The 25,520-nt window shown below is 36.5% G+C and overlaps 1 protein-coding gene across 6 annotated transcripts in view; it reads right to left on the bottom strand.

The window, feature by feature from the left end:
* Nucleotides 1-25,520, bottom strand: part of METTL15 (methyltransferase 15, mitochondrial 12S rRNA N4-cytidine) — a 181,157-nt gene that overhangs the window by 48,578 nt on the left and 107,059 nt on the right. For all 6 annotated transcript variants that reach the window (XM_019749183.3, XM_019749182.3, XM_088791710.1 and 3 more), the window contains one exon: nt 3,887-4,078. In XM_019749183.3, the coding sequence (XP_019604742.3) occupies nt 3,887-4,078 (192 nt within the window). The remainder of the gene's footprint in view (nt 1-3,886; nt 4,079-25,520) is intronic.

Genomic DNA, 25,520 nt, shown 5'->3' with positions numbered 1-25,520 from the left:
ATCTGATAATCCAAATGGCTACTAAAGTGACTAATGGGTGGGTCGCATATATAGTGTGGACACACTGGACAAAGGGATAATTCACATCCCAGGTAAGAGTGAGGTACATCATGAGATTTCGTCATGCTACTCAGAATGGTACATAATTTAAAGCTTATAAATGGTTTATTTCTGGAAATTTCCATTTAATATTTTCAGGCCACAGTTGACCCACAGGTAACTGAAACCGCAGAAAGGGAAATGGGGGATAAAGGGGTGACTACTGTACAAGAAAATACTGCTGGTCAGTTTCCCTCACAAAAATTTGAACAATCTTAATAATAATGTATATTATTTCAAATGTTTAACAATATTGGCTTCTACCTCCATGACACAAGACACCAGGGGGTAAAATTTGGAAATCAACAAACAGTACTAAACAAGCTTAGATGATAATTTCAGGATGAGAAGATAAAGAAATACCAAATTCTGGCCAAATAAAATAAATCATAATAACAGGAAATAGCATTCACTGTCAGACCATTCCAGTTTACCTGACTTTAGAGAAATGAGTGACGGAATTCTAAGTGATGAGCTAGCCAAGACTTTACTGATTAGAAAGATAGTTTTGCTAGTAGTACAGTTACTACGTTGGATTGATTGTTGGTACCATACTATGAGGGTTTTAAGTAACAAGGATGTGGTAGCTTTAAGACCTGAGAATAAAATCAGAGTGGGGTTGCCAAGAAACACCCAAATCCGTCCTTAAATATACTACACTGCACCTTGTGAACATGCCTTGTGCCTCCAAGATAAATTTTTATTGTTCCCTATTTTGCCACGACCTTGGTCTCTCTCTCTCTCTCTCTGTCTCTCTGTCTCTCTCTCTCTCTCTCTCTCTCCCTCCCTCTCCCTCTCTCCCTCTCCCCCTCCCCCTCCCCCTCCCCCTCCCCCTCCCCCTCCCCCTCCCCCTCTCCCTCTGTCAAACCTTGCTTTCCAGATCCTGTGACTTTTTTTTTTCTGGCTGCCATGGCACCCCCAGAACAATGAACACTCTATAAGGTAGCCCTGTTTCCAATCTCAGTATGTTTTGATCCTTTGATAATAGCTCTAAGGATAAAGATTTGGTCTTTACAGTCAAATTGACCTAGTTTAGAATCCTGGCCTTGCTACTCATATTGGGTAAGCCTTTTAACCTACTGCAGCCTCAATTTCTAACTTGTGAATGAAATTAAGAACGTTTCCCTCACAGATTTGTTGGGAGAATTAAAGGTGCATGCAATCGTAAGACACATAGTACAATGCCTGGCCCGTAGAGAAGCTTAATGTACGTCAATGTCCCTTCGATTTGGCCCATTCCTAGATTTTTCAATCATCATTCTTGGCCTAATTGACAAAATCCCTGATATATCTTACCTAGTTGTAAATTCAACTGTCCAAACCACTGAGCTTTAGGATGAATCTTGCTAATGATGGTAAATTCCAACTCCACAGGATATAGTTCAGCGCTACCAGGACAATTCTAAGGTTAATATGGATATACTTAGCAGATATTTATAATACCGTTCTACTCTCAAGTAAGAAAATTTAAAAAGCATTTTGCTCAAATATAATTCAGTGGATATTAGGCATAATTTGATTTGACTCGTATGTTAGCATTGAACAGCAATGCAGAAGTTTCCATAATACTAAAGGCAAAAGGGGCGACACTCTGGAAAGCCAACAGGCTGCAAGGGGACTTCAGATTGGCTTTCACATGGTGAGGAAGTCAAGACCCAAAATCTGCCCCCCTCCAACTTAACAGGTTAAGAGATCTTATTTGTCCTCCAGAGATCACTGACTTACAATGACAACACTCAGAGGGAAAGAAAATGTTAACCTAAATGGCAATTTATTTATTACCTTTTAGTAAAGAATACAACTAACGGACGGGCTATACCCACAACTCCTTGAAGCTGGGAATTTCCTTCTGCGACATGAGAACCTGATTATGCGCTTTGGGAGATCATAGAACTGGGAGAGCACAGAATAAGCTATGCTGTAACATTCTAGTGTTAATGGCAACAGGTTAAGAAAGGCTCTTGCATCCATACACAACACAGGGATACACATATCAGCTGCCAGGATCGGACCAGCCATATGTTTTGGCTTGGTGTCCCTCTCTCCATAACACCACTTGGATTAGCATAGCACATATTTGCTCTCTGACTCTCCTTTTCTTATGAATTCGTGTGAACCAACTCCCCTTTTCAGAATGCCACATACGTTCTTCAGATCGGTTAATAACTTTGACTAGATTACAGCCTATGCTGTCTATCTGGAAGCCGTCTTGCTTTTTAAAGATATATTTGCTCAACTCTAATCTTACCCATTATGCATTGATTTAGAGTTTAATTCTCTAGGGCAATCTTATTTTCAAGTTCTTAGAGGAGAACCTGGAACCCTGATTCTCAGATTAAGATTTGCTATAATCTTTACATTAATAATATGGGAATTTACTTCTATTAACTAGAAGCTGTTTTCATTGTATTTCAGAAGGCATTCTTCTTAGTAAGACATAGGAACAGCAGAAATTTGCTTGACATTTTATTACCTCTGAACAACAACCTCAATCTCCAAACATGAGTAGATATTTGACCTTTACTATTAGTCACTGTCTTTTAAAGGATTTTTATTATTTTCTTTTATGATCACATTCATCATTCTATGAATGCCAACTTGTGCAAAAGAAAGTCTAAAACTCCGAAAAAAAAAGATTCCAACAAGTATGGGTCACAATCTCAGTTAACAGGTCATATCAAAACGTGGGGAAAAGGCTATGTGGGAATAATAACCTTCGGATAAACCAATTTGTGAGAAAGAAGCTAAAGTCAACTCAATATTAATCTGTTGACTTAAACTGGACAATAAGTTTCTTATATGTATCTCCTTCTAATAGACTGGAAGAAATACTAGAAAACCTATTTGTTTCAGTAGAAATGTTTATGCAGGTATAGAACTGCAGATCAGTAACAGTAACCCAATAGTTTGCTCACTTAGATATAAGAAAGTCTAAAGTCCTTAGAAGGTAAGCTTCACAAAGGTATGGCCATCATACAGAATCTGGTGATAGGGGTGGTTGGGACATGACATGAGAGAGAAAGGCATGGTTAAGTTTTGTTATGCACAGGCTGGCCAGTCCCTGGGCCACTGTTGGGCATAGAGGAAAGTGCTAATCTAAGCTTTTAAAATTCATTTAGATTTGAAAGAAATTATCCTGTATCTTCCTAGAATGTGATCTTCTTTGTGTTGTTTAATATATATGTATTGAATAATGGAGAACAAATGCTAGTATATCCAGGGTGATGAGGAATAAAAAGGAAGTACAGACTGTCCTATGCAGGGTACTGGGTTTGACATAGTTACCATAAACTCGTTTTTTTGTGAAGAAGTTGGAACCAAAGGCACTGTATAAGACACAGGAGAAAAACACACAAGTGCTGACCTCTAGGATCTTGACTTATATGCAGTATTCAAAAAAATATGCATTAAATATAGTTCCTTTTATTTCTCACAAGAGACATAGTGAGGCCAGCATAAAAATGGAACTGCTGTTTCAATATCATGTTTATCAATATTGCTAGTAGTCTAAAAGCTCATGCTGTACTCGTAAAAAAGATAATCAGTATGAAAGTCGTCCTCTTTACTATTTTGGGTAAAGACAGCAATGATTTTTCTTTCAGAATCCCAAATCTAGAGAAACACTAAAGCTATAATGAGCAGCAAACAAAACTGATTTATTATATATTGATAATGTTAGGTGTGGGTGTGTAATGGGAATTCTGCAGTCTTAAAAGGGAATTAAATTCAGAGTGCTTTCGAGAAATTGATTTCTTGTAGTGAGGAGAAATGCTTTATCGATACTCACCTGCCACCATCCATTCTCATGTCCAAGGGGCCATCCTTCCGAAGGGAAAAACCTCTTTCAGCAGCATCAAGTTGCATGGAGGAACATCCAAGATCCAAAAGAACTCCATCCAAAGTCCCTGGCTGTACTCCAGCTCTCATTAATAACGCTTCTGCCTGGCTGAACTGACCTAGAAGAGCCCGGATCTGTTTACTGTGAAGAAATCCAGGAGATGGAGAAAACACTGCTGTTATATTAAGATCTTTCTTAATAATGTAAGGGCACACATGCTAGATTAAACTGTTTAACTAATACATGTTTATTAAGTGCCAACCACATGCGTAGCAGTATATAAAGACATATGGATATGGAGACTCTGTCTTTGGTTTCAATACCAGGGGTGATTTAATGTGATTTCATTCTTGCTAATAAACACAATTCATTGTATACCTTCCTGAAGGTATGCACTAAGTTAATGAATTTGAAAAATTCCTTTGTCAGACCAGGTCTTTCATTTTTTTCTTTTAAAAAGTTGTTAAATCTCTGGGTCAGGAAAAGAAGCATATGAAAACCAATCAAAAGAATAAATTTAGAGGTAACAAATGCTGGTGAAATGAGGAGAAGAGGGAACCCTTGTGCACTGTTGGTGGGAGTGTAAATTGGCACAGCCACTATGGAAAACAGTATGGGGGTGCTTCAAAAATTAAAAATAGAACTACCATATGATCCAGCCATTTCACTTCTGAGACTATATCTAAAGAAAATGAAAACACCCTTGTGAACAGATATCTGCACCCTCATGTTCATAACAGCATTGTTTACAATAGCCATGACATACAAACAACGTATGTGTCCATCAGGGAATGAATGGAAGTTGTGGTCTGTGTGCACGTCTGTGTGTAAAACGAAATATTATTCTGCCATAAAAAAGAATAAAGTTTTGCCATTTGTGACAACATGAATGGACCTTGACGGCATCATGCTTAGTGAAATAATTCAGAAAAAGAAAGACAAATAGCCTATGTGGAATCTGATTAAAAAAAAAAAAAGCGAGTGAGAGAGAGATAATCAAAAAGAGAGAGTGAAAGCAAAACCCAAATTCTCTCTAGTAAAAGAGATAATCAGATTTGTGGTTACCAGAGATGAGATATGGGGAAAAGAGAATTGGATGAAGGTAATCAAAAGGTACAAACTTCCAGATAAATAAATACTGGGGGTATAATGTACATGATTACTAGTTAACACCGATGTCTGGTATATATAAAAGTTGTTAAGAAAGTAACTCCTAAGAGTCCTTACCACAATAAAAAAGACATTTTTTCCCTTTTTTTTTTTTGTATCTATATGAGATGATGAATGTTAACTAAACTTATTATGGAAATCATTTCACATTCTATGTAAGTCAAATCATTACGCTATACACTTTAAACTTAAACAGTGCTATATGTCAATTATTATCTCAGTAAGACTTGAAAAAATAAGAATAATTTAATTAGTAAGTCAATTTAAATACCATAAATAATAAAATAGAAATCACACACACACAAAAAACACGATATATCAAACATCTTTAAGCCAAGCATTTTACCTTTCCCTATATTTTTCTCACAATTTAGGATAGGAGTGCTGTGAAGCTGCGCACCTGAAGAATGAAACTATGCCTAAAATAAATCCTTCCTTGCAGGAGCAATGTTTTAGCTCTCAGCAGGGATTCTGAAGTGAATGGAGCATTCAAACTCGACAGACAGGCAAGAAGTTGGGATCACCTTGCAGCTATACTAATTTTCCTTCCTACACAAAGTGAGATGCTGCCTCCAGGGTTCTTCAGAAGCCTTAGGGCAACTGGCATACATTTTGGAAGGGGAATGAGAAGAGAAAAACTGGGCAACCTTCCCAAGACCTCATTCCCTCCTTCTACAGGTGGGTGAGTGTGGATTTCAGCAGTGTTGAGGAATTTATGTTTATGATATTTACTTGTAGATTATGCTGTTTAAGAAGAACTTCACAGCTCATTGGCAATGTTTTCTCAAACTCTGATGAAGATAGTGATTTTCAGATTTACTCACCAAATAAATATTCACTGAATATTTGCGATGTGTCATTATACTATTCGGATGTATAAAATGATTAATAAAGCATGGCTTTCTGAGCTTTGAGCTGAGAGGCAGAGATGTATAAATAAATAGTTTGCATGACAATCCGATGGGTGCTAATAGTGGCGAGACAAACAAATTGCTATATCTATACAGGCATACTTCATTTCATTGCGCGTTGCAGATATTGTGTGTTATTTATTTATTTATGTATTTATTTATTATTTATTTATGTATGTTTAAGGTCAATACCTGTATTATTTTTTATTAGTTTCAGCTGTACAAAACAATGTAATAGTTAAACATTTACACTCCTCACAAAGTGATAACCCTCTCCCCCAATCTACCACCCCTCTGATATATATTGCATATAGCTCTTACAATTCCATTGACTCTATTCCCTGTGCTGCATTCTACATCCTGTGACATATATTATTCCATATTATTCAGCTTCAGTTTCAGGTGTACAGTGCAGTGGTCAAACATCTACACAGTTCATGAAATGGTCTCCCTAATAAGACAAGTGCCCATCCAACCCCCTACAAAATCTTTACATTATTGATTATATTCCCCAAACTGTATTTCATATCTTCGTGGCTACACTGTGATAACTAATTTGTACTTTTTAATCCCTTTACCTTCTCCCCATCCACCCCACCCCTCCACCTAGCAACACTCAGTTTTTTTCCCCCTGTATCTCTGAGTCTATTTCTGTTTTGTTTGTTCATTGAGTCTGTTCTTAGATTCCACATATAAATGAGATCATATTGTATTTGCCTTTCTCTGTCTGAGTTATTGCACTTAGCATAATATCCTCTAGGTCCATCCATGTTGTTGCAAATGGTAATATTTCATTCTTCTTTACTGCATTGTGTTAATATACCACAGTTTCTTTATCTAATCATCTATTGATGGGCATTTCGGTTGTTTCCGTATCTTGACTGTTGTGAATAGCGCTGCGATAAACACAGGGGTGCATATATTTTTTCAAATTCATGTTTTGGATTTCTTTGGATAGATACCCAGGAATGGCATTGCTTGATCATAAGGTAGTTCCATTTTTTTATTTTTTGAGGTACCGCCATGCTTTTTTCCATAGTGGTTGCACCAATCTGCAATCCCATCAACAGTGCATTAAGGTTCCCCTTCCTCCACATCCTCGCCAGCATTTGTTTGTTGATTTATTGATGACAGCCATTCTGACCAGGGTGAGGTAGTATCTCATTGCGGTTTTTATTTGCATTTCTCTAATGATTAGTGATGTTGACCATTCTTTTCATGTCTGTTGGACATTTGTATGTCCTCTTTAAAGAAATGTCTCTTCAAGCCCTCTGCCCATTTTTTAATTAGATTGTGTTTTTGGTGTTGTTTGAGTTTTTTAATAAATTTTGGCTATCAACCCCTTATCAGATGTATCTTTGGCAAATATCTTCTCCCATTCGGTAGAATGTCTTTTTCTTTTATTAATGGTTTCCTTTGCTGTGAAAAATCTTTCTAGTTTTATTTTTACTTTTTCCTTTTGCTTCTCTTGCCTGAGGGGACATATCAGTAAAAATATTACTAAGAGTAATGTCTGCAAATTTACTTCCTATATTTTCTTCTATGAGTTTTATGGTTTTGGGTCGTACATTTAAGTCTTTGGTCCATTTTGAATTTATTCTTGCATATGGCGTAAGAAGGTGGTCCAGCTTCATTTTTTTTTTTTTTTGCATGTGTCTGTCCAATTTTCCAAGCACCGTTTATTAAATAGATTATCTTTACACTAACATAAATTCTTGCTTCCATTATCAGACATTAAATGACCATATAGGCATGAATTTATTTTTGGGCTCTCTATTCTGTTCCACTAATCTATGTTGTTATTTTTACAGCAATACCATGCTGTTTTGATTACTATAGGCTTGTAGTATGATTTGATGTCAAGCAGCATGATACTTTGTTCTTATTTCTCAAGATTGCTGTGGTTATTCAGGGTCTTTTATGGTTCTACGTAAATTTTAGGATATTTTCTAGTTCTGTGAAAAATGTCATTGGTAACTTGATAGGAATTGCATTGACTCTGTATATTGTCTTAGGTAGTATGAACATTTTAACTATATTAATTTTTCCTATCCATGAGCATGGTATGTGCTTCCATTTATTTGCATTTTCTTTAATTTCTCTCTTCAATGGCTTATAATTTTCTGAATAAAGGTCTTTTGCTCCCTTGGTTAAATTTATTTCTAAGAATTTTATTGTTTTTGAAGCAATTGTAAATGGGATTATTTTCTTAATTTCTCCTTCTGATAGTTTGTTATTGTCGTATGTATGTTATTTTTCAAATTGAAGGTTTGTGGCAAACCTGCTTCAAAAAAGTCTATTAATACCATTTTTCCAACAGCATTTGCTCACTTCATGTCTCTGTGCCACATTTTGGTAATTCTCACAATATTTGAAGCTCTTTCATTATTATTACATTTGTTATGTTAATCTGTGATCACTGACTTTTGATGTTACTATTGTGTTTGGGGGCAACATAAACTGTGCCGACATAAAATGGCAAAATTAATAAATAAATGTTGTGTGCGTTCTGACTACTCCATTGACTGGCCATTCCCCCATCCCTCTGCCACCCTCTAGGCCTGTCTATTCCCTGAGACACAACAATATTGAAATTAGGCCAACTAATAACCCTAAAATGACCTCTAAGTGTTCAAGTGAAAGGAAGAGTTATACATCTCTCATTTTAAATCAAAAGGTAAAAATGATTAAGCTTAGTAAGGAAGGCATGCAAAAGCCAAGATAGCACAAAAGCAAGGCCTCTTGCACAAAACAGCCAAGCTGTGAATGAAAAGGAAAAGTTCTTGAAAAAAACGAAAAGTCCTACTCCAATGAACACACCAGTGAGAAGGAGGTGAAAGAGCCTTACTGCTGATATGGAGAAAATTTTACTGGTCTGGATAAAAATTAAACTAGCCACAAAATTCCCTTAAGCCAAAACCTAATCCAGAGCAAGGCCTAAAATTCTTCAATTCAGTGAAAGCTGAGAGAGGTGAGGAAGCTGCAGAAGAAAAGTTTGAAGTTAGCAGAGACTGGTTAATGATGTTTAAGGGAAGGAACCTGTCTCCGTAACATAAAAGTGCAAGGTGAAGTAGCAAACGCTGATGTAGAAGCTACAGCAAGTTCTCCACAAGATCTAGCTACTGTGTTTCACTGAAAATAAGACCTAGCCAGGCAATCAGCTCTAATGCGCCTTTTGGAGCAAAAATTAATATAAGACTCTGTCTTATTTTACTATAAGACCAGGTGTAATGTAATGTAATGTAATGTAATGTAATGTAATGTAATGTAATGTAATGTAATGTAATGTAATATAATACTGGATCTTATAGTAATTTTTATTCCAAAAGACACATTAGAGCTGATTGTCTGGCTAGGTCTTATTTTCAGGGAAACGGAAAGATAATTAACAAAGGTGGCTACACTAAACAATAGATTTTCAATGTAGAAGAAACAGTCTTATATTGAAAGAAGATGCCATCAAAGACTTTCATAGTTAGAGAGAAGTCAATGCCTGGCTTCAAAGCTTCAAAGGACAGGCTGACTATCTTGTTAGGAACTAATGCAGCTGGTGATGTGAGGTTGAATCCAGTGATAATTTACCATTCCAAAAATTCTAGGGCCCTTAAGAATTATGATAAATCTATTCTGCCTGTGCTCTATAAATGTAACAACAAAGCCTAGATAACAGCACATCTGTTTTCAACATGTTTTTACTGAACATTTTAAGCCCATTGTTGAGACCTTCTGCTCAGAAAAAAGGATCCCTTTCAAAATAATATTATTGCTCATTGACAATTCACCTAGTTACCCAAGTCATCTAATAGTACTACAAGGAAAGTAATGTTGTTTTCATGCATGCTAACACTACATACATTCTGCGGCCCACAGAACAAGGAGTAATTCCAACTTTTAAGTCTCATTAAGTACATTTTGCAAAGCTGTAACTCCCATAGACAGTGATTTCTCTGATGACTTTGGGTAAAATAATTGAAAACAGTTTGGAAAATCTTTCACCATTCCAGATACCATTAACAACATTTGTGATTCATGGAAAGAGGTCAAAATATCAACATTAACAGGAATTTGGAAAAAGTTGATTCCAACTCTCATGGATGACGTTGAGGTGGAGAAAGACTTCTGTGGAGGAAGTAACTGCAGGTGTCAGGGAAATAGCAGCAAATAAGCTAGAATTAGAAATGCAGCATGATGATGTGACTGAATTGCTGCAATCGCATTATAAAACTTGAATGGATGAGGAGGTGCTCCTTACAGATGAGCAAAGAAAGTGGTTTCTTGACATGGAATCTACTCCTGGGGAAGGTGTGAAGACTGTTGCAATGACAACAAAGGATTTAGAGTATTACATAAACTTAGTTGATAAAGCAGTGGCAAGATTTGAGAGAACTGACTCCAAGTTTGAAAGAAGATCTACTGTGGGTAAAACGCTACCAAACAATATTATGTGCTATAAAGAAATTGTTTGTGAAAGTAAGAGGTCATCAATGCAGCAAACTTCATTGTTGTCTTATTTAAGAAATTGCCACAGCCAACCCAACCTTCAGCAACTACCACCCTGATCAGGCAGCAGCTGTCAACATCAAGGCAAGACCTTCCATTCTCCAAAAGATTACAACTTACTGAAGGCTCAGATGATGGCTAGCATTGTTTTAGCAAAAAAGTATTTTTAATTATAGTATGTACGTTGTCTTTTAGACATGGTATTTCACACTTAATAGACTATAGCATAGGGTAAACTTAACTTTTATATGCACTGGGAAACCAAAAAATTCATGTGACTCACTTTATTGAGATACTTGCTTCAGTGCAGTACACCTGCATTATTTCTGAGGTATGCCTGCATTTGGAAAATAGAAAGTGAATGCTAACAGAGCACTGGAAACAAATAATAGAATCTTGGGATTGAAGGGCAACTCACAAATCATTTATTCCAATGTTGAACTGCTGGTTGAATCTTTTTCCTCTCCAATATTACTGCTGGGGTGCGGGGAGGAAAGTCATAGTTTTAATCACCTCCCATTAACCTCATTGGTGAGGGAGTGATTCCTATTCTAGGATTACAGCAATGGCCAAACACATGTCATTTGACACTGGACAGATGAGATTGACAGTTTATTAATCCCATATATTCACAGCCCAAGGGAGGAAGATACCACATGCTATGCAGGGCTAAACTGGGACTCCACTCAGGAGCAGAGTGGGCACCCAGAGGCTATAAGAAGTAGGTTGTTTAGTATCAAGAGGGTGAGGTGCCACTTGGTTCCCAGGAGAGGATGTGGTTGGCTTGTTTGAATGATTCCATGGCTGGCAGGGTCCTGAAACGTGCTACTCAGGGATAAGCAGGTATTGTGACTGATCCCTTTGATAAGGAGGATCATTTGGCTAAGGAACCTTATAGTGGGAGCACAGTGGGGAGGAGAATTTGTGGTTAGGCAATGCAAGGCTCTCCCAGTTTTCCATGGATCTTAAGAACACATATTATTGGGCTTTAATTTAGGCCTTATACCACAATAATCTAGCTCACGTTTTAATGCCAAGTAGTAATAAGAACTCAATGCTTTTTTTTCCAGCCATTTCTTTTCTAGTTAAGTTGACAGCTGTTTCCTCACCATTTCTATAACTTTTGTCCCTGATATCAGTCCATGTAAAACAACTGAAAACCTGTAAGTCATGCCAGCCTTTCATATATCTACTAAGCTTTTGTAAGGGATATTTATTGGCCCTCTTAGTTGCCAATCTTTCTGTTCCAACAGGACCTCAAAGCTTCAACTATGTATTCTGGGAAAAATTAACCAGATCTGTGATGGTTTGTGTCTGTTTGGATAGGCTATAGTACCCAAGTATTAATCAAACACTAATCTAGGTGTTACTATGAAGTATTTTGGAGATGTTAGGCTAACATTACAATCATGTCTGTTTCCAGCCCACTGGCCTGCCCGACCAATTTCACAAATGCCAGTCCCCACAGTTGTGTGAGCTGATTCCTTGAACTAATGTGTGTGTGTGTGTGTGTGTGTGTGTTTACTTACACATATATACATATATACGTATGGACGAGTATATCTCTTAATGGTTCTGTTTCTCTTGATAATCCTGATGGATATGATATCTCAGCTCAAGAGAGATATCATAAGCTAAGCTAATTTGCACACACTCTCCCATGGCCCCTATGGTTTGTTTAGTGATTGGCATGTGTCCCAATTCGGGCTGATGAGATATAAGAGATATTTTCCAGGAATTGGGGGAAAAATTCTTCCTTCCAATGAGTTACAGGAGGAAAAAGGGTTTTCAGAATCGCTAGTTATATGGAAGAAGCGCAAAGCCCTGGTAATTGCCAGCAGACATGCTGATCAAAGAAGCCAGTTTTAGCCAAACTGCAGAGGGCAAAGCAGAGAGATGAACAAAACCACTAGATTGAGCCTCACCTAAAATCCAACTTGTCTCTGAACTTTTGAGTTATCTGAGCCCTTAAATTACCTTTGTTATCAAAACCAATTTGAGTTGGTTTTTCTTTTACTTACAATGAAAAACATCATAACTATTAAAGCTATCATACTCAAGTTTCTTTTCTCTAAACAAAATAACTCATTTATTCTGCTATTCTCCATACAAAAACTCTTTCATCATGCTTGCTGCTCTTTTCTGAATGCTTTCCAGTTTGCTGATGTCCCCAGATCTGAACTACATAATGATCAGCACAGAATGGAGTAAATTCTTGCCTCTCTTACTGTAGTTACCATAAATACAGTTCAAGATCAACTTGTTTTAGGATTTATTTCACACTGTTGACTTATACTATCTAAGACCCTTGATTCTTTTCCATGTACACTCCTGCTAAGTGTACTTCCTCCATAGGAGGAGTATACGTGCAGTTTTGTTTCGTTAATTATTTTATATCTAATTACGTACAATTTCTGCCCTACATATTTTTTTTTGGATCCAGGTATTATCTTTAACCATAGAAATATTTTTTTATTAATTTCAGGTGTACAAAACAATGTAACAGTTAGACATTTACACCCTTCACAAAGTGATAACCCCCTCCCCCAATTTACTACCCCTCTAACATCGTATATAGCTGTTACAATTCCATTGACTCTATTCCCTATGCTGTACTCCATCAAGTATAACCATAGAAATCCTTACACTGACACAAAAGCCCTAAACAAATCACTATTGCCCAGTCGCCATTCCTTAGCCATTACAGCTCTTATCCTGCTTGATGCTATTATACTCGTTAAATAAAAATAGTATCTTAAAGGAGATGTTTCCATTCTTGGGTGACCTCCAATATAACTGTTTAATATACAATACTCATACAGTGTTATGCCTCACTATGAATAAATAACAAAAATGTAATCCTTATGGTACAAAACTCAGCATGATAATATACAAGCATAACAATATCATTTGGGGGAAAAAGTAACCATGAGGCAACACCACAAAGTAAAGCATGTGTCTAAGGCAGAATTTTCTGAGGCTACGTCAGTTGTATGTTTCCAGAATTACTGGATTGTTCTCAGAGTGAAGAAACCATGCACAAAGTTTACTGACCGATCTGTTTAAAACTTAGCCTTAACTTCAGACCCTGGGCATTATTTCATATATGCAATTCTGTTGAGGCTAATTTTCCTGGACAGGCAGATTCCATGCCCACTTTTCTCTTTCTGCCTCTTTTCCTTCTTCCTCTGTCCCTTCCTTCCTCAGGTCCTCTCTCTTCCTTCCTTCCCTCCCTCACCTTACTCTCTCCCTTCCTGCCTTTCTTCTTTCTTTCAAATTTTAATTTTTCAATATGTTTGCATATGTGTTTTACAAGTGTTATAAACCAACAGAAAAGTGTGGCCAGGGCGGATCGCGATGGTCACAAACAGAGCCAAACCCAGACATTTGGCCATCACTGCAAGTGCACAATTTGTTCAAATCACCGCCATCATCATTTGTCAGCATCCTAGGCTCCCCAGGTTGTAAGAAGCATGTTGCCTGTGACTCAGAGCACGTGCTACATGAAAATGGTTCCACAACCCAACCCCAAGAAAATTCAAGGCACGTACCAGTAGATTGCCAACAATATCTTGATGGCTGGAAGCCATTTTTTTAGGTTCTTGGCTACGATAAGTATTGTTAACATGGACTCTCTGGCAAGTCATCTGTACTTGGAGTACAAGTTATGGGTCTGCTTTATTGTAAAGGATTAAGGTTCTCCAGTACATACTGAAGCTGGTAATATAAGGCTAGCTGTTATTCACTGTGCATCTGATTTAGGATTGAACATGGAATGCCATAATTCTTCTAACTGCATTCAGTCTAATGATAGGGGTTAAGGATAAATTACCCCACAAATTATAAAAGTGGATCCAACTCACAGGGTTGAACCTCCAGCAGTTAATGAGAAGACTTACCCATCTTAGTTTTAGAAATCCCAAATTTCCATGGTTTATAATATGCTTGATATAAAAAGGCACTTTCTGCTGCTCAGGAATAAATAACTTTCAGTTTCATGAACAGAAGACTTATTTGTATAGAATCTGATTTTAAAAAACTGGGCTGCTAAATAAAGCAATATTTAAAATGTTAAGTTTGAACACAAATTTTCAAGAAAAACTTTGAATTTGAAGTCTCCTTCTAAAAAAGGCTAGGGAAGAAATAAATCACTATTATTTTTATTCTCCTATCATTTAACATCCCTCCATCTTAACCAAAAATATTAAATAAGTGTTTTAAGTCATTATATATCTCTCATCTCAAGTGCAGTAATAACCTTACCATAACACACAACTGACATACACAACTGACCAAAACATACAAATGGTCCACACAAAATGACTAATAATGATGGTCTTGATTCTCTCTGAATCATCTAACTTTTGCTGTGACAAACCACCCCAAAACTTAGTAGCTTAAAGCAACACACTCATCTATCAGCTCATACTCTAATGGTTGGCAATTTGGGTTGGGCTCAGCTGGTGATTCTTTTGCTAGTGGGCTGACTGAGTCTTAGTTGGTCCCATGCGGCCTCACTTACATGCCGGGAAGTTGGCTAGGCAAAGGTGACCGGACCCTGTGTCTCCAGCATTTAGTCGGCCAGCTCAGGTTTCTCCAGTAGCATAGTTCCAAAAGTAGCAAGGTAGGGCAACCCCAATACACAAGCACTTTTTAAGTTCTGAGTTATGCCCCATTTTCTAATATCCCATTAGCCAAAGCAAGTCCGTGTCTCAGTTCATATTCCAGGACTGTAAAAACAGATTTCACCTCTTGAAAGGAAGAGCAGGAAGGACACATCACAAAGGTATATAGATACAGAGAAGAGAGGAATTATAGTAGGCATTTTTGCAAATAATATACCACACTCTGTATTTAGGAGTAAAATGAATAGTAGCTCGGAGAAAACAATTTCCCCCCTCCCTCTAATCCTCTAGAATCTCTTCTGCTGATTGAGACCTTTATGTTACATGGTAGCTTCATCTTAAAGTCACCACAAGAAACATGCAGGGGTGGTGGTCGTTAATGCTAGAATTCAGAAGTAGACTACGGGGCTAGACTCTGGTGCCAGAAATACAAATCTGGGCAGAGGCCAGCAGGAGTCTGTGGCACAGGGGTCTGGCAAGGACTAATTCATGCTCATTTGGGGAGGGGGAGAGTAGCATCTGGCAGTAGGGAGTCTGTAAGAAAGCAATGTGTAGGAAACTGGTCACGTTAGCATCGAGGCCTCTGTGGGCCAGGCTTTTCCTAAAAAGAACAAATCATCTAATTGTGAATAAACTGAGCTCCTAGCCAGGAATATGGGAAGAGATTCAAAGATGAAAGAGTAAGTTAGAAATAAAATTTACCAGACCTGGCCCAGTCACTAAAACCAAGGCATCGAGTCAGGATCAGCATCCAAGGCAACTTGATGACAAGCCGCCTACGCTACGGACTAGGCCACCTTCAATTCATCATGAGGAACCGTGTGTGTGAAGCAGGAGGGTACACTGAGCTGGCAGGCGGGCTCAGGAAGACTGATCACATGGGCCAGAGGGACAAGCAGAGCAGAAGGGAACTAACATTTCTTAAGAAGCTGCCAGGGACAGTATCCAGATTCTTAGAGTTTGTGTCATTGAACTTCACTCAATCCAGAGTTCACTTCGTCATAAACTTCATCATTCATTCTGTGTGTGCATTTGGGGCACACCTAGGTGATAACATTCCATAAGAGGCTATAGGAAGAGCAACATCCAAATAGCTTTGTGGGGGGAAGGTCTGCATACTGTGGATCCAGGTCCTTCTCACATCAGTATCCGCATTAATCCATGGAAAAACCAGTGTGCTACCTATGTTCCAGTCATTAAGTTTTATAGGTCTGTAGGCAGGAATCAGGATCCATGGCTGCTTTTACCATTTCATTAGGCCTCCCAAGAAAGCAATTCAGAAGGAGCCGAAACGTGGAGGAAACGTGGAGCTCATATTTGAGCAAAGGTAAGAGCAAACACTTGGAGAGTGCTACATGTGCAGCCCCTGTGCTATGTGGTTTATACTTATTGAATCATTTCACCCTCATGATACCTCTAGGCGGTAGGTGGCATTACAACCCCCAGTCTGCAGATGAAGGAACAAGTACAGAGAATAAAGTCACTTACCCAAGTCATACTAGTAAGTGGTGGAATTAGAATGTGAGCTCTGTCCCGTGTGGCTCATAGTCTGTGTTCTTAACCACCGCACGGGAACACCTCTCAGGTGTCTATTTAGTGCCGTTTCTGATCTCTAACTGTTCACCATTATGACCTTGCCATGATCCACACATCGGCCTAGACAGTCTGGGTTTTTTGTTTTGTTTTGTTTTGTTTTTTAATTAAACTGCTTTAATTGTTTTTAATGTTTGCCATCTCTTCATACCTATAGGTCTGCATAGTCAGCACTCAACAACTATTTGCTGAATAAGGATTATCTACCAGGTGCTGGGCGCAGGAATATAAAAATGAAGAAGAACACACAATATAGAAAAGTATAAGTACAAATACAGAAATCACTGAGGAAATGGTTTATTTCTTCTTAAAAAGGTCTTGTAGAATGGAAAGTGGAACCATTACAAGGCTTATGGCTACCTCTTGGCTCTGCTACTCACTAACCCTGTGGTTTTGGACAAGTTGTTTAACTTCCCTCAGTTTCAGTTCCCTCTATCTCATGGTGTTGTTAAGTTTTTCGCCTCTGAGGCAGCCTGGTATGGTAGAAATGTCTCAACAAGTTCTGGAGTCAGATTGAAGCAGACTACTGACTTTCTCTCATTTGTACTATGTGGACAACAGAGCAATTCCAACTTCACAGAACTTTTGGAAGAGTATGTGAGCTAATGTACCTGAGAACACCTACTAAGGTGCGTAGGCCCAGGAAGACCCTCAATAAATGTTACCTCGCTCCCTCTGCTCTAAGCTGCCTTTCTTCCCTTAGATCCTCTTTTTATAATTTGGTCACTGTGCTGCCAATTGAGAGTTAGAAGGAATGCAAGGATTTGTTCCAGGCACACCAAGCGCAGGGCAAACTGGCTGTGACCTCTTGACTACAAAGAACTTTTCTCTAGCTTCTTTTATGTGCCACTATTGAGCTGTATTTCTCCTTCTATTTCACCATGCCCCTGCTATAGTTTTAGAACTGTTCATTTTTCGATATGTTAATGTTTGCCATACCACATAGAGTGTTTTGTAGACATGCTTATATATATATATATATATATATATATATATATATATATCTAAGATATTTTTATTTTCAGACTAATTATGATCACTTTTAAATATTATCTAAAGATATTCTTGCTCAAAAAATATTTCCATATATTGTAAAAATGGAATAAAAACGGCATTATTCTTGCTCTGCATAATTTGCTGAACATCTTTGATAGAATTGCCTTTACTGACCATTTTCTTTTCCTTCAGGAAATACTTTTTAAAAATTGATTTAGTTATTCATTCGCAATACATTGACTTGAATAAAGTACATTTTAGAAATGATAAACTGCAATTGTATTTCTAGCTCTCAATAACTCTTTCAAAATTTATTCTGTGGAGCAATCTTCCCTTGTTCTGGAATAACAGTTTAACAAGCCCATAACTTTTCTGCTCATTAATATTTAATAGATAGTCCCATGGCTACTGTGAGTTGCAAACACAGTCAGCTCAGAAATTAGACTGTCTATTGCTCAGCCACAAAAACAAACAACAAATGAATATTTACTGAGGATCTACTAAATGTCAGGCACTGTTCTAGACACCTATGATACAAATTTTTAAAAAAAGTAAAAATCCCAATTATTACAGAGTTTATGCTACAAGGGAAAATCAAACTCGATATATTCAAAGACTTCTATTTCTGTCTATAGTAGTTTGGCTTGGTCAGTCCAAACCTCTCACTGAAAAAAAACCTAGAAAAGCTGGATGATATCATTAAAATATGTTTGAAGGGATCAGAGAGCTATAAAAGCAGCAACTAATACTTGAGGAGAGAAACGGGAAGTGCAAAGAAGAGAGTCCAACACTGGAGTAGTTCCTTACCTCAAGGCCCTTGTTTATTTGTGAATGGAAGCTGAGAGGCTAAGAAAGAAATTGACCAGAACTTTTAGAAGCCTCAAAGGATGAGAGAGACAAAGATTGAGTTTAGAACCCACCAAACGGATATGACCAGGTAATAGCTCCAGAACTTCAGTTGGGACCAAAAACTAGTGGAAGTGTAGGCCAAAAAAATAGATCACACAAAGACTGAACCCCAGTTTCTAATCAGTTCAATCCATATTGCATTAGGGTGATATGGTCTTAAATGAACAGCTCATCAAAAGCAATAGTAAATGCTATCTGGAGGAAGATATCTTTCAGACTCTCAAAACAGTTCCATTTTTCAAAAACAATGTGTGAAATCAAATTTAAAAATCACCAGATAGATCCAGAGATAAGACGAAGACTTTCAAAATCCAATGATATGCTACTTATAAATGACAACCATTAGGACACAGAGACATCAAAAGTAAGAAGATGGAAAAAAAATGTCATACAAACACTACACAAAAGACGGTATCAAATACAGTAGACAGAAACAGCACTAGAAATAAAAAGACGTATCTTTATCACAAAAGGGTCAAATCTATCAGAATCACATGCCAATTATTAGGTTGGTGCAAAGTAATTGCAGTTTTTGCAATTATTTTTAACTTTTTAAACCACAATTACTTTTGCACCAACCTAATATAAATCTGAATATATACCTAATAACCAAGCTCCAAAATATATAAGCAAAAATTGACAGAACTAAAAGCAGATAAACATCACTCTTAGTAAATACAGAATGAGCTGAAACACTAAACAGAAGATTTGTAATACACAATTATCAAGTTTGGTGTAATTGACACATAAAATACCTCACACTCTGAAACATATTTTTAAAGGTGCATTGACTATGTAAAAAATAGACTATCTTCTGGGCTACAAGACGAGCTTCAACAAATTTCAAAGGACTGATATCATATAAAGTATATTTTCTAAATTCAGTGGAACTTGATTGTAAATCAAGAAGGGGAAAACAAGTAGAAAGTCCCCGAATGTTTGGAAATTAATACACTTCTAAATAATCCAGAAAAATATAGCAAATATTTTAAACTACACAATGATAAAAAGTGTGACAGCATAATTTACCACCCAATGAAAATGCAACACATCAAAACTTGTGGTATGCTTCTAAAGTCATGCTTGAGAAAAATTCACATACTTAAATGTATATATTTGAAAAAAAAAAATACCCCCCAAAAATCAATGATCTATGCATTCATTTTAAAAAATGAAATACAACCGTAAATTAAAATCCTAAAAAGAGGCAGGAAATTATTAAGAGCAAAAAATAAATAAATAAAAATAGAAAAAGAACATACAATAGAAAGAATTAAACAAAAACCAGAAATTTGTTCTTTGAAAATATTAAGAAAATGTTTAGCCCCTTATAAGTAAGATCAAGAAGAGAGAATACACAAATTACCAATATATGAGATAAAAAACATGATGTCACTACAGATCCCACAGACATTATTAACAACTTTACGATAATAAATTTGAAATTTCAATCAAATGAAAAAACTCCCAGAAAAATCTTAACTTATTAAAACTGACCTAAGAAGAAATATAAAATATAAGTAGTCCTAAAACCATTAAGAAATTAAATCTGTAATTATGAAACCTCCCATAAAAAAGAAAACAAGTCTCGATGAATTCTTCCAAACATTTAAATAACACTAGTATTATATAACAAAATGACACCGACATTATATAAACTTTTCCAGAGAACAGAAAAAGAGGAAACATTTTTTAACTCAATTCACAAGGCCAGCATAACCCTGATACAAAATTCAACAACACATTACAAAGAAGAAAAAAAAAGAAAATTAAAGACCAATCTTTCTCATAGACAAAATAAGAAAAATTAACAAAACATGGGCATACTAAATCCTGCTACATACATATCTAAGGGATGGTATCACTAGACTGACATCCAAGCAAGATCCAGGAAACAGTTGAGCATGAAGTACTGAAGCTGAGAGAAGTCAGAGCTGGAAAGAGCTTTTGTGATTGTCTTAGAATAGTCGGGATTTAGTAAGTGTTTATTAAATGAATATGTAACAGGATTTTTAAAATAGAAGAACTCTTCTGGTCTTAGTTTCAGGTCAGTATTATTAGGAGATAGATATCTGATACTAAAATCCCAAATAAAAATGTAATTTTCCCAAATACATGGCCTAGAGCAGGTTTCATTACACTTGGGCCCCTCATCGAGATGTTTACCTACTTTAATATTATCACAGAGGTTAGAACACGAACAAGAATGATTCTAATAAGGAAATTTTCTTAGTGAGAACTGCTTTCTTGCTTAGTATTTTTAGCTTCCCACTTTATTCTTTTTGCATGATATTCAAACAATGTACCATAATTCTATGTAATTCTCACACAAAAACATCTATTCCTCTGTGTTTAACCCCTCCCCCCAATTAATATTCATCCTTTCCCCCTATACTTCCTCACATACAAGGCCTATACTATTCCAATGCTTGGTGATCATTTGTTCTTCCACTGCTATAGAGCTTACTGATTCATTTGGCACTTAGTACATGCTACTTTGTAACGTTATTTATGTTTTTTTATATATTCACCGGTGCGGCCTCTGCAACAAGAACCTGAATCTCTTAAGTGTCATGTGGACCATGCCATATATTTTTTTGTATTTGCAGCACCTAAAACATTGTAAGTATGCAATAAACATTTTTTGATGATGACGGTGGTGATGATTTTAAGAGGCATTAATATATTTGTTTAAGGCATTAAAGATGAGAACACTTAGTAACAACTAACTCAATGATTTTTCCAATACTTAAATGTGATCAAAGTGCTAAGGAAGAGATATAAGACACACAGTATGCTGATACAAGCTTTGCAGCAAGAAATAGTTATGTAGTGTATGTCCCATAAGTTTAACTCAATACAATTGTTATATGTGCACAAGTTTTAGACATTTATTTTTCACATTTACAAGAGTTATGAGAATCTTTCTGGAAGTACCCTTATAACCACAATCAATTTAAAAGAATATGTTTTAAGTTTTTTTGGTTTTTTTTTTTCATGGTATCTTGCCATCTACAATATAATGGAAGAATTTAAATATACTCAAAGAAAAACTACTAGCATGTTCTATTCAGAAAGGAAATAAAATTCACAATTCATACCAACCAAAGCCAGGGAATTCAGGTGAGGTTAAATTTAATTCATTCAACAAAGAAGAAAACTTTGAAGTTTTTAAAGGGTAGTATTATACTTTGAAGGATAGTATTATATTCATACTATTTAAACAAAATTCCTCTTTGGAGTATTCTTTTTTCCTTTCCGGGGCATTTACAAATGTCCCAGAAAAAAAGGCATTTTATTTTACATGCAGAAAGATTTATTTTATACACAGTCTGTTTTTTTCTGGGTAATAATTATCAGATGGTAATTGCAAAATGGCCTTTAAATTGTTCCTTCCATGATTTCTAATATGTCTGGCTCCTGTATGCTGGATAACCTTACTCCCTTCATACTACTTTCTTATCCAATTTTCTAGAAATCTTAGTGTGATAACTAAGATAAGAAGTGTCTATGTCTCTGAGGTAGCACTTTCTAAAACTTGCATCTTCTGAAGTCGTTAAATTCAGCCTCTAAATAACCACCATGCATATACACTACTGCCAAAATATCCCACTGATTTTATCGGTTATTCAACAAATTCTCTCGTGACTTAAACATTGTAAGTTCTGAAAGACTGGCATTGTTGATGCAGGGCATTTGGATGACTGCCTGAATCCAGGCCTGAAGGGGCCCAGGTGATTTAACCTAGAGGTATCAAACGAAGAATGGGTATCACAATTATCTGGAGAGTGTTTGCTCATTATGGGCGTTTTACTACCTATGTGAGGAATCAACATCGAGACAAGCATGCTATATTTTGTGGATTTTCCTGAGGGGTTCTCATTCATAGCCCTCTTTAAGGAGCAGCGGTTAGATACAGCCAAGGAGCAAGGAAGACGTACCATGTTTTTCCTGTAGTCTTGAGTACTCATTGGCAATGCTGCTGACAATTACTAGCATATTAAAATAACACATCTAGAGAAGGAAAAGGCATGCAAACCTTTCCCCTGTTGGTTCTCATTAGCTTCCAAACTCGATGTGGTTATTGTACAACATAACAAAAAGATTATGGCAAATTGCGAATGGTTTTAGTCTAAGGAAAAGAAAATATGGCGTTTCTAACCTCTTGAAAAATGTTCGTTAAAACTTTAAATTGATAGTGTGAGATTTTAGTGGATTTTCATTGCTTTTCTTTTTCTTTTTCTTTTTTTTAAGTTCAGTGGGAGTAAGAAAAATTCGTTCTCTCTGTAAATGCAAATTAATTAGCTGGGTGTGTATCAGAAGGAGATTTCTTTTAGCCATACTACTTTCCAGTGACCTCTCTGAAAAGGCTTTTCTGTACTTTTCAGTTGCTGAGGTTTTCTCCTGTGATACTGTGTATTTCTTATTTTAAAAGAATGTTCAAGTGTATATTATAGATAATCTCCCAAACCAACCATGAATTCAGTTTATGTATATCTTGAGTGCCGTTAGTTTTCAAAAGGGTGGTGATTAGGTTCAAACCTGGAAGTACAATGTAAGGATATTCTCTAGGATCTGATATATATATATATATATATATATATATATATATATATGTGTGTGTTTGTTTGTTTTTTGGTTTTTTTTGGTGAGGTTAATGTTGTCTAATAGTGATATTTTCTGGTCTACAAGATTTCACTTCCTACATTATTAACTTAGAATACACTACATGAAAGACTTTTAGAAGTGGTCCAGTATGCTGAAGTTTGTATTTCTAATCCATTTAATAACACTGATAAACATATAATGTCCAAATAATTACAAATATTTGTAAGGAGTTGACTACTATGCCAATTAAGTAGATTTTATTATTCAAAGATTATTATTAAGTTCAGGTACAAAATACATTTAGTAATTCTTGAGCTACGTATACATATATTTAGTAACTCTTGAGCTATATATACATTTTTTTAAAAAGTAGGATGGCATGCCAAGAGAAAAAAGTCTTCATTGCTCTAGTTTTAGCACCCACCCTTGAGGGGGAGGAGGTAGAAAAGAAATGGAATTATAGAGATGTAGCATCTCTGTCACCAATGTGGATGGTTAGGTCACTGGCAGGTATTATCAGACAGACATTATCTGCCTGATGAAAAGCTTATTGTGTGCTTGAGAAGACGAACAATCCAAATAGTAATCTTGAATCAGAATTATGTCAAACCAGCTCAACTAGGTTTCCTAGAGGGATTACATATAGCAACTTTGAAAAGTGCAACAAGAATAAAATCTTAAATAACATGATTTACAGTAAGGACTAATGTGAACTCATTCAGATTTTGGTGTCAACTATTTGGGTTAATGAGTTTTACAATAACTATTTACTGAAAGGCTATTTGCAGGATCACTGGGCTAGATGCCGAAACATCCAGAAATGCCATGTCTTCAGGCAAATTATGTCTATAGCTGGGCCTGTCTAATCATCATAAAATGCCCAGGCTGGACTTAAAATACCTCCAAAATACCAGGAAGCTCATATTCAGTAATTTTTTAAATAATAACAGCTAACGTTTTTATTGAACCCGTACTATGTGTCAGGCACTGTTCTGAGCATGTTCCTTGTGTTAAAGCATATAATCTTCAAATACACCTGAGGTAGGTAGTATTATGTCCCCTCATTTTATAGAGGAGGAAACTGGGGCAGCAGAGTTAAGAAACTTCTTGAAGGTGTCACAGTTCGTAAGTAGTGCAGCTGGGATTCTCACCCAGGCAGTCTGGTTCTAAACCCTGCACAGTAAGCACTGTGCCACATCACATGGCCTCTGCAGACAACGGAGTTACCAAGCCCATCAGCACAAATGATAGTCACCATTTATTGAGCTATGCAATGTGCCAGACACTAAGTTAAGGACTTTGTTATTTCATTCAATGCTTAGAAAACAATAATCCTTAGGTGGTTATTACTATACCTATTTTACAGGTCAGGAAACTAACTCAGAATGTTTGTTTAAATAATCTGTTTATTGTCAGAGGTAGTGGGTAGGCAGAGACTCTCACCCTGTTTGCTCTGTTACCAACACCTCTACTTTTAACCATGGGCAATATTATATCACGTTGTAGGAAATACAGTACTCTTGGAATTGGAGGTTATCCTGTACATTTTGCACCTCAAAAGAGTCTTGTGGGTTTCAGGGGGAAAAGATGGAGTTGGAAAAATTATAACATGCTGAAAGGGTTACCAATATGGAGGGTTCTTATAAAATTTATATACAGCATTTTTAATTTTCCAAGGGAAAATGATCAATTCAATAACATGTGAGGATTAATAAGTAAATAACACATTAAAAATAATAGCAATAATTATTGTTGAATTTGAAGTCTCACACTGGTGTTTGAGAGAATAAACTTTCTCCTCAGATTAAAAGCATATAATCCTTAACTGACAGAGGTGAGTTATTTCATAAACACAAGCCTGGTGATGTTTTACACAGGGCTATAAGGGCAGCTAGGTTACTAAATAAAAAACTGAAATCTTTTCCTCTTCTTAATTCCAGTGGTGGTCCCATCAGATCCAATTTGAAATGCACTGGCAGAGCTCAGCACGTAAGCTGGCTCTTGGCTGGCTCAGGAGTCCAGGGACTTTTAGCTCCACGCATGGATGGACAGCACATATTTTAGTACCTTTGGAAAAAAAGTCAAAGTGAAGTAGGAGGAAAACCTGTCTGTAACTGATTTTATTACATTTGTACAAACAGATAATGCCCCAATCACTTCCAAAGAACCTCCTGTTGGTAGCAAACAAAAGAAAGGCTAAGGAATCCTCTTTAAAAAAAAAAGATTGAGAGCAATAATGCCAACAAACACGGTATAACTCTGCAATCCATA

Source organism: Rhinolophus sinicus, chromosome 14, assembly GCF_057876585.1.
Source record: "Rhinolophus sinicus isolate RSI-liver-muscle chromosome 14, RSI-T2T, whole genome shotgun sequence".
In the NCBI taxonomy this organism is placed as follows: domain Eukaryota; kingdom Metazoa; phylum Chordata; class Mammalia; order Chiroptera; family Rhinolophidae; genus Rhinolophus; species Rhinolophus sinicus.
Note: the sequence above shows the minus strand (reverse complement) of the source record. Positions and strands in the feature narration are given on the sequence as shown.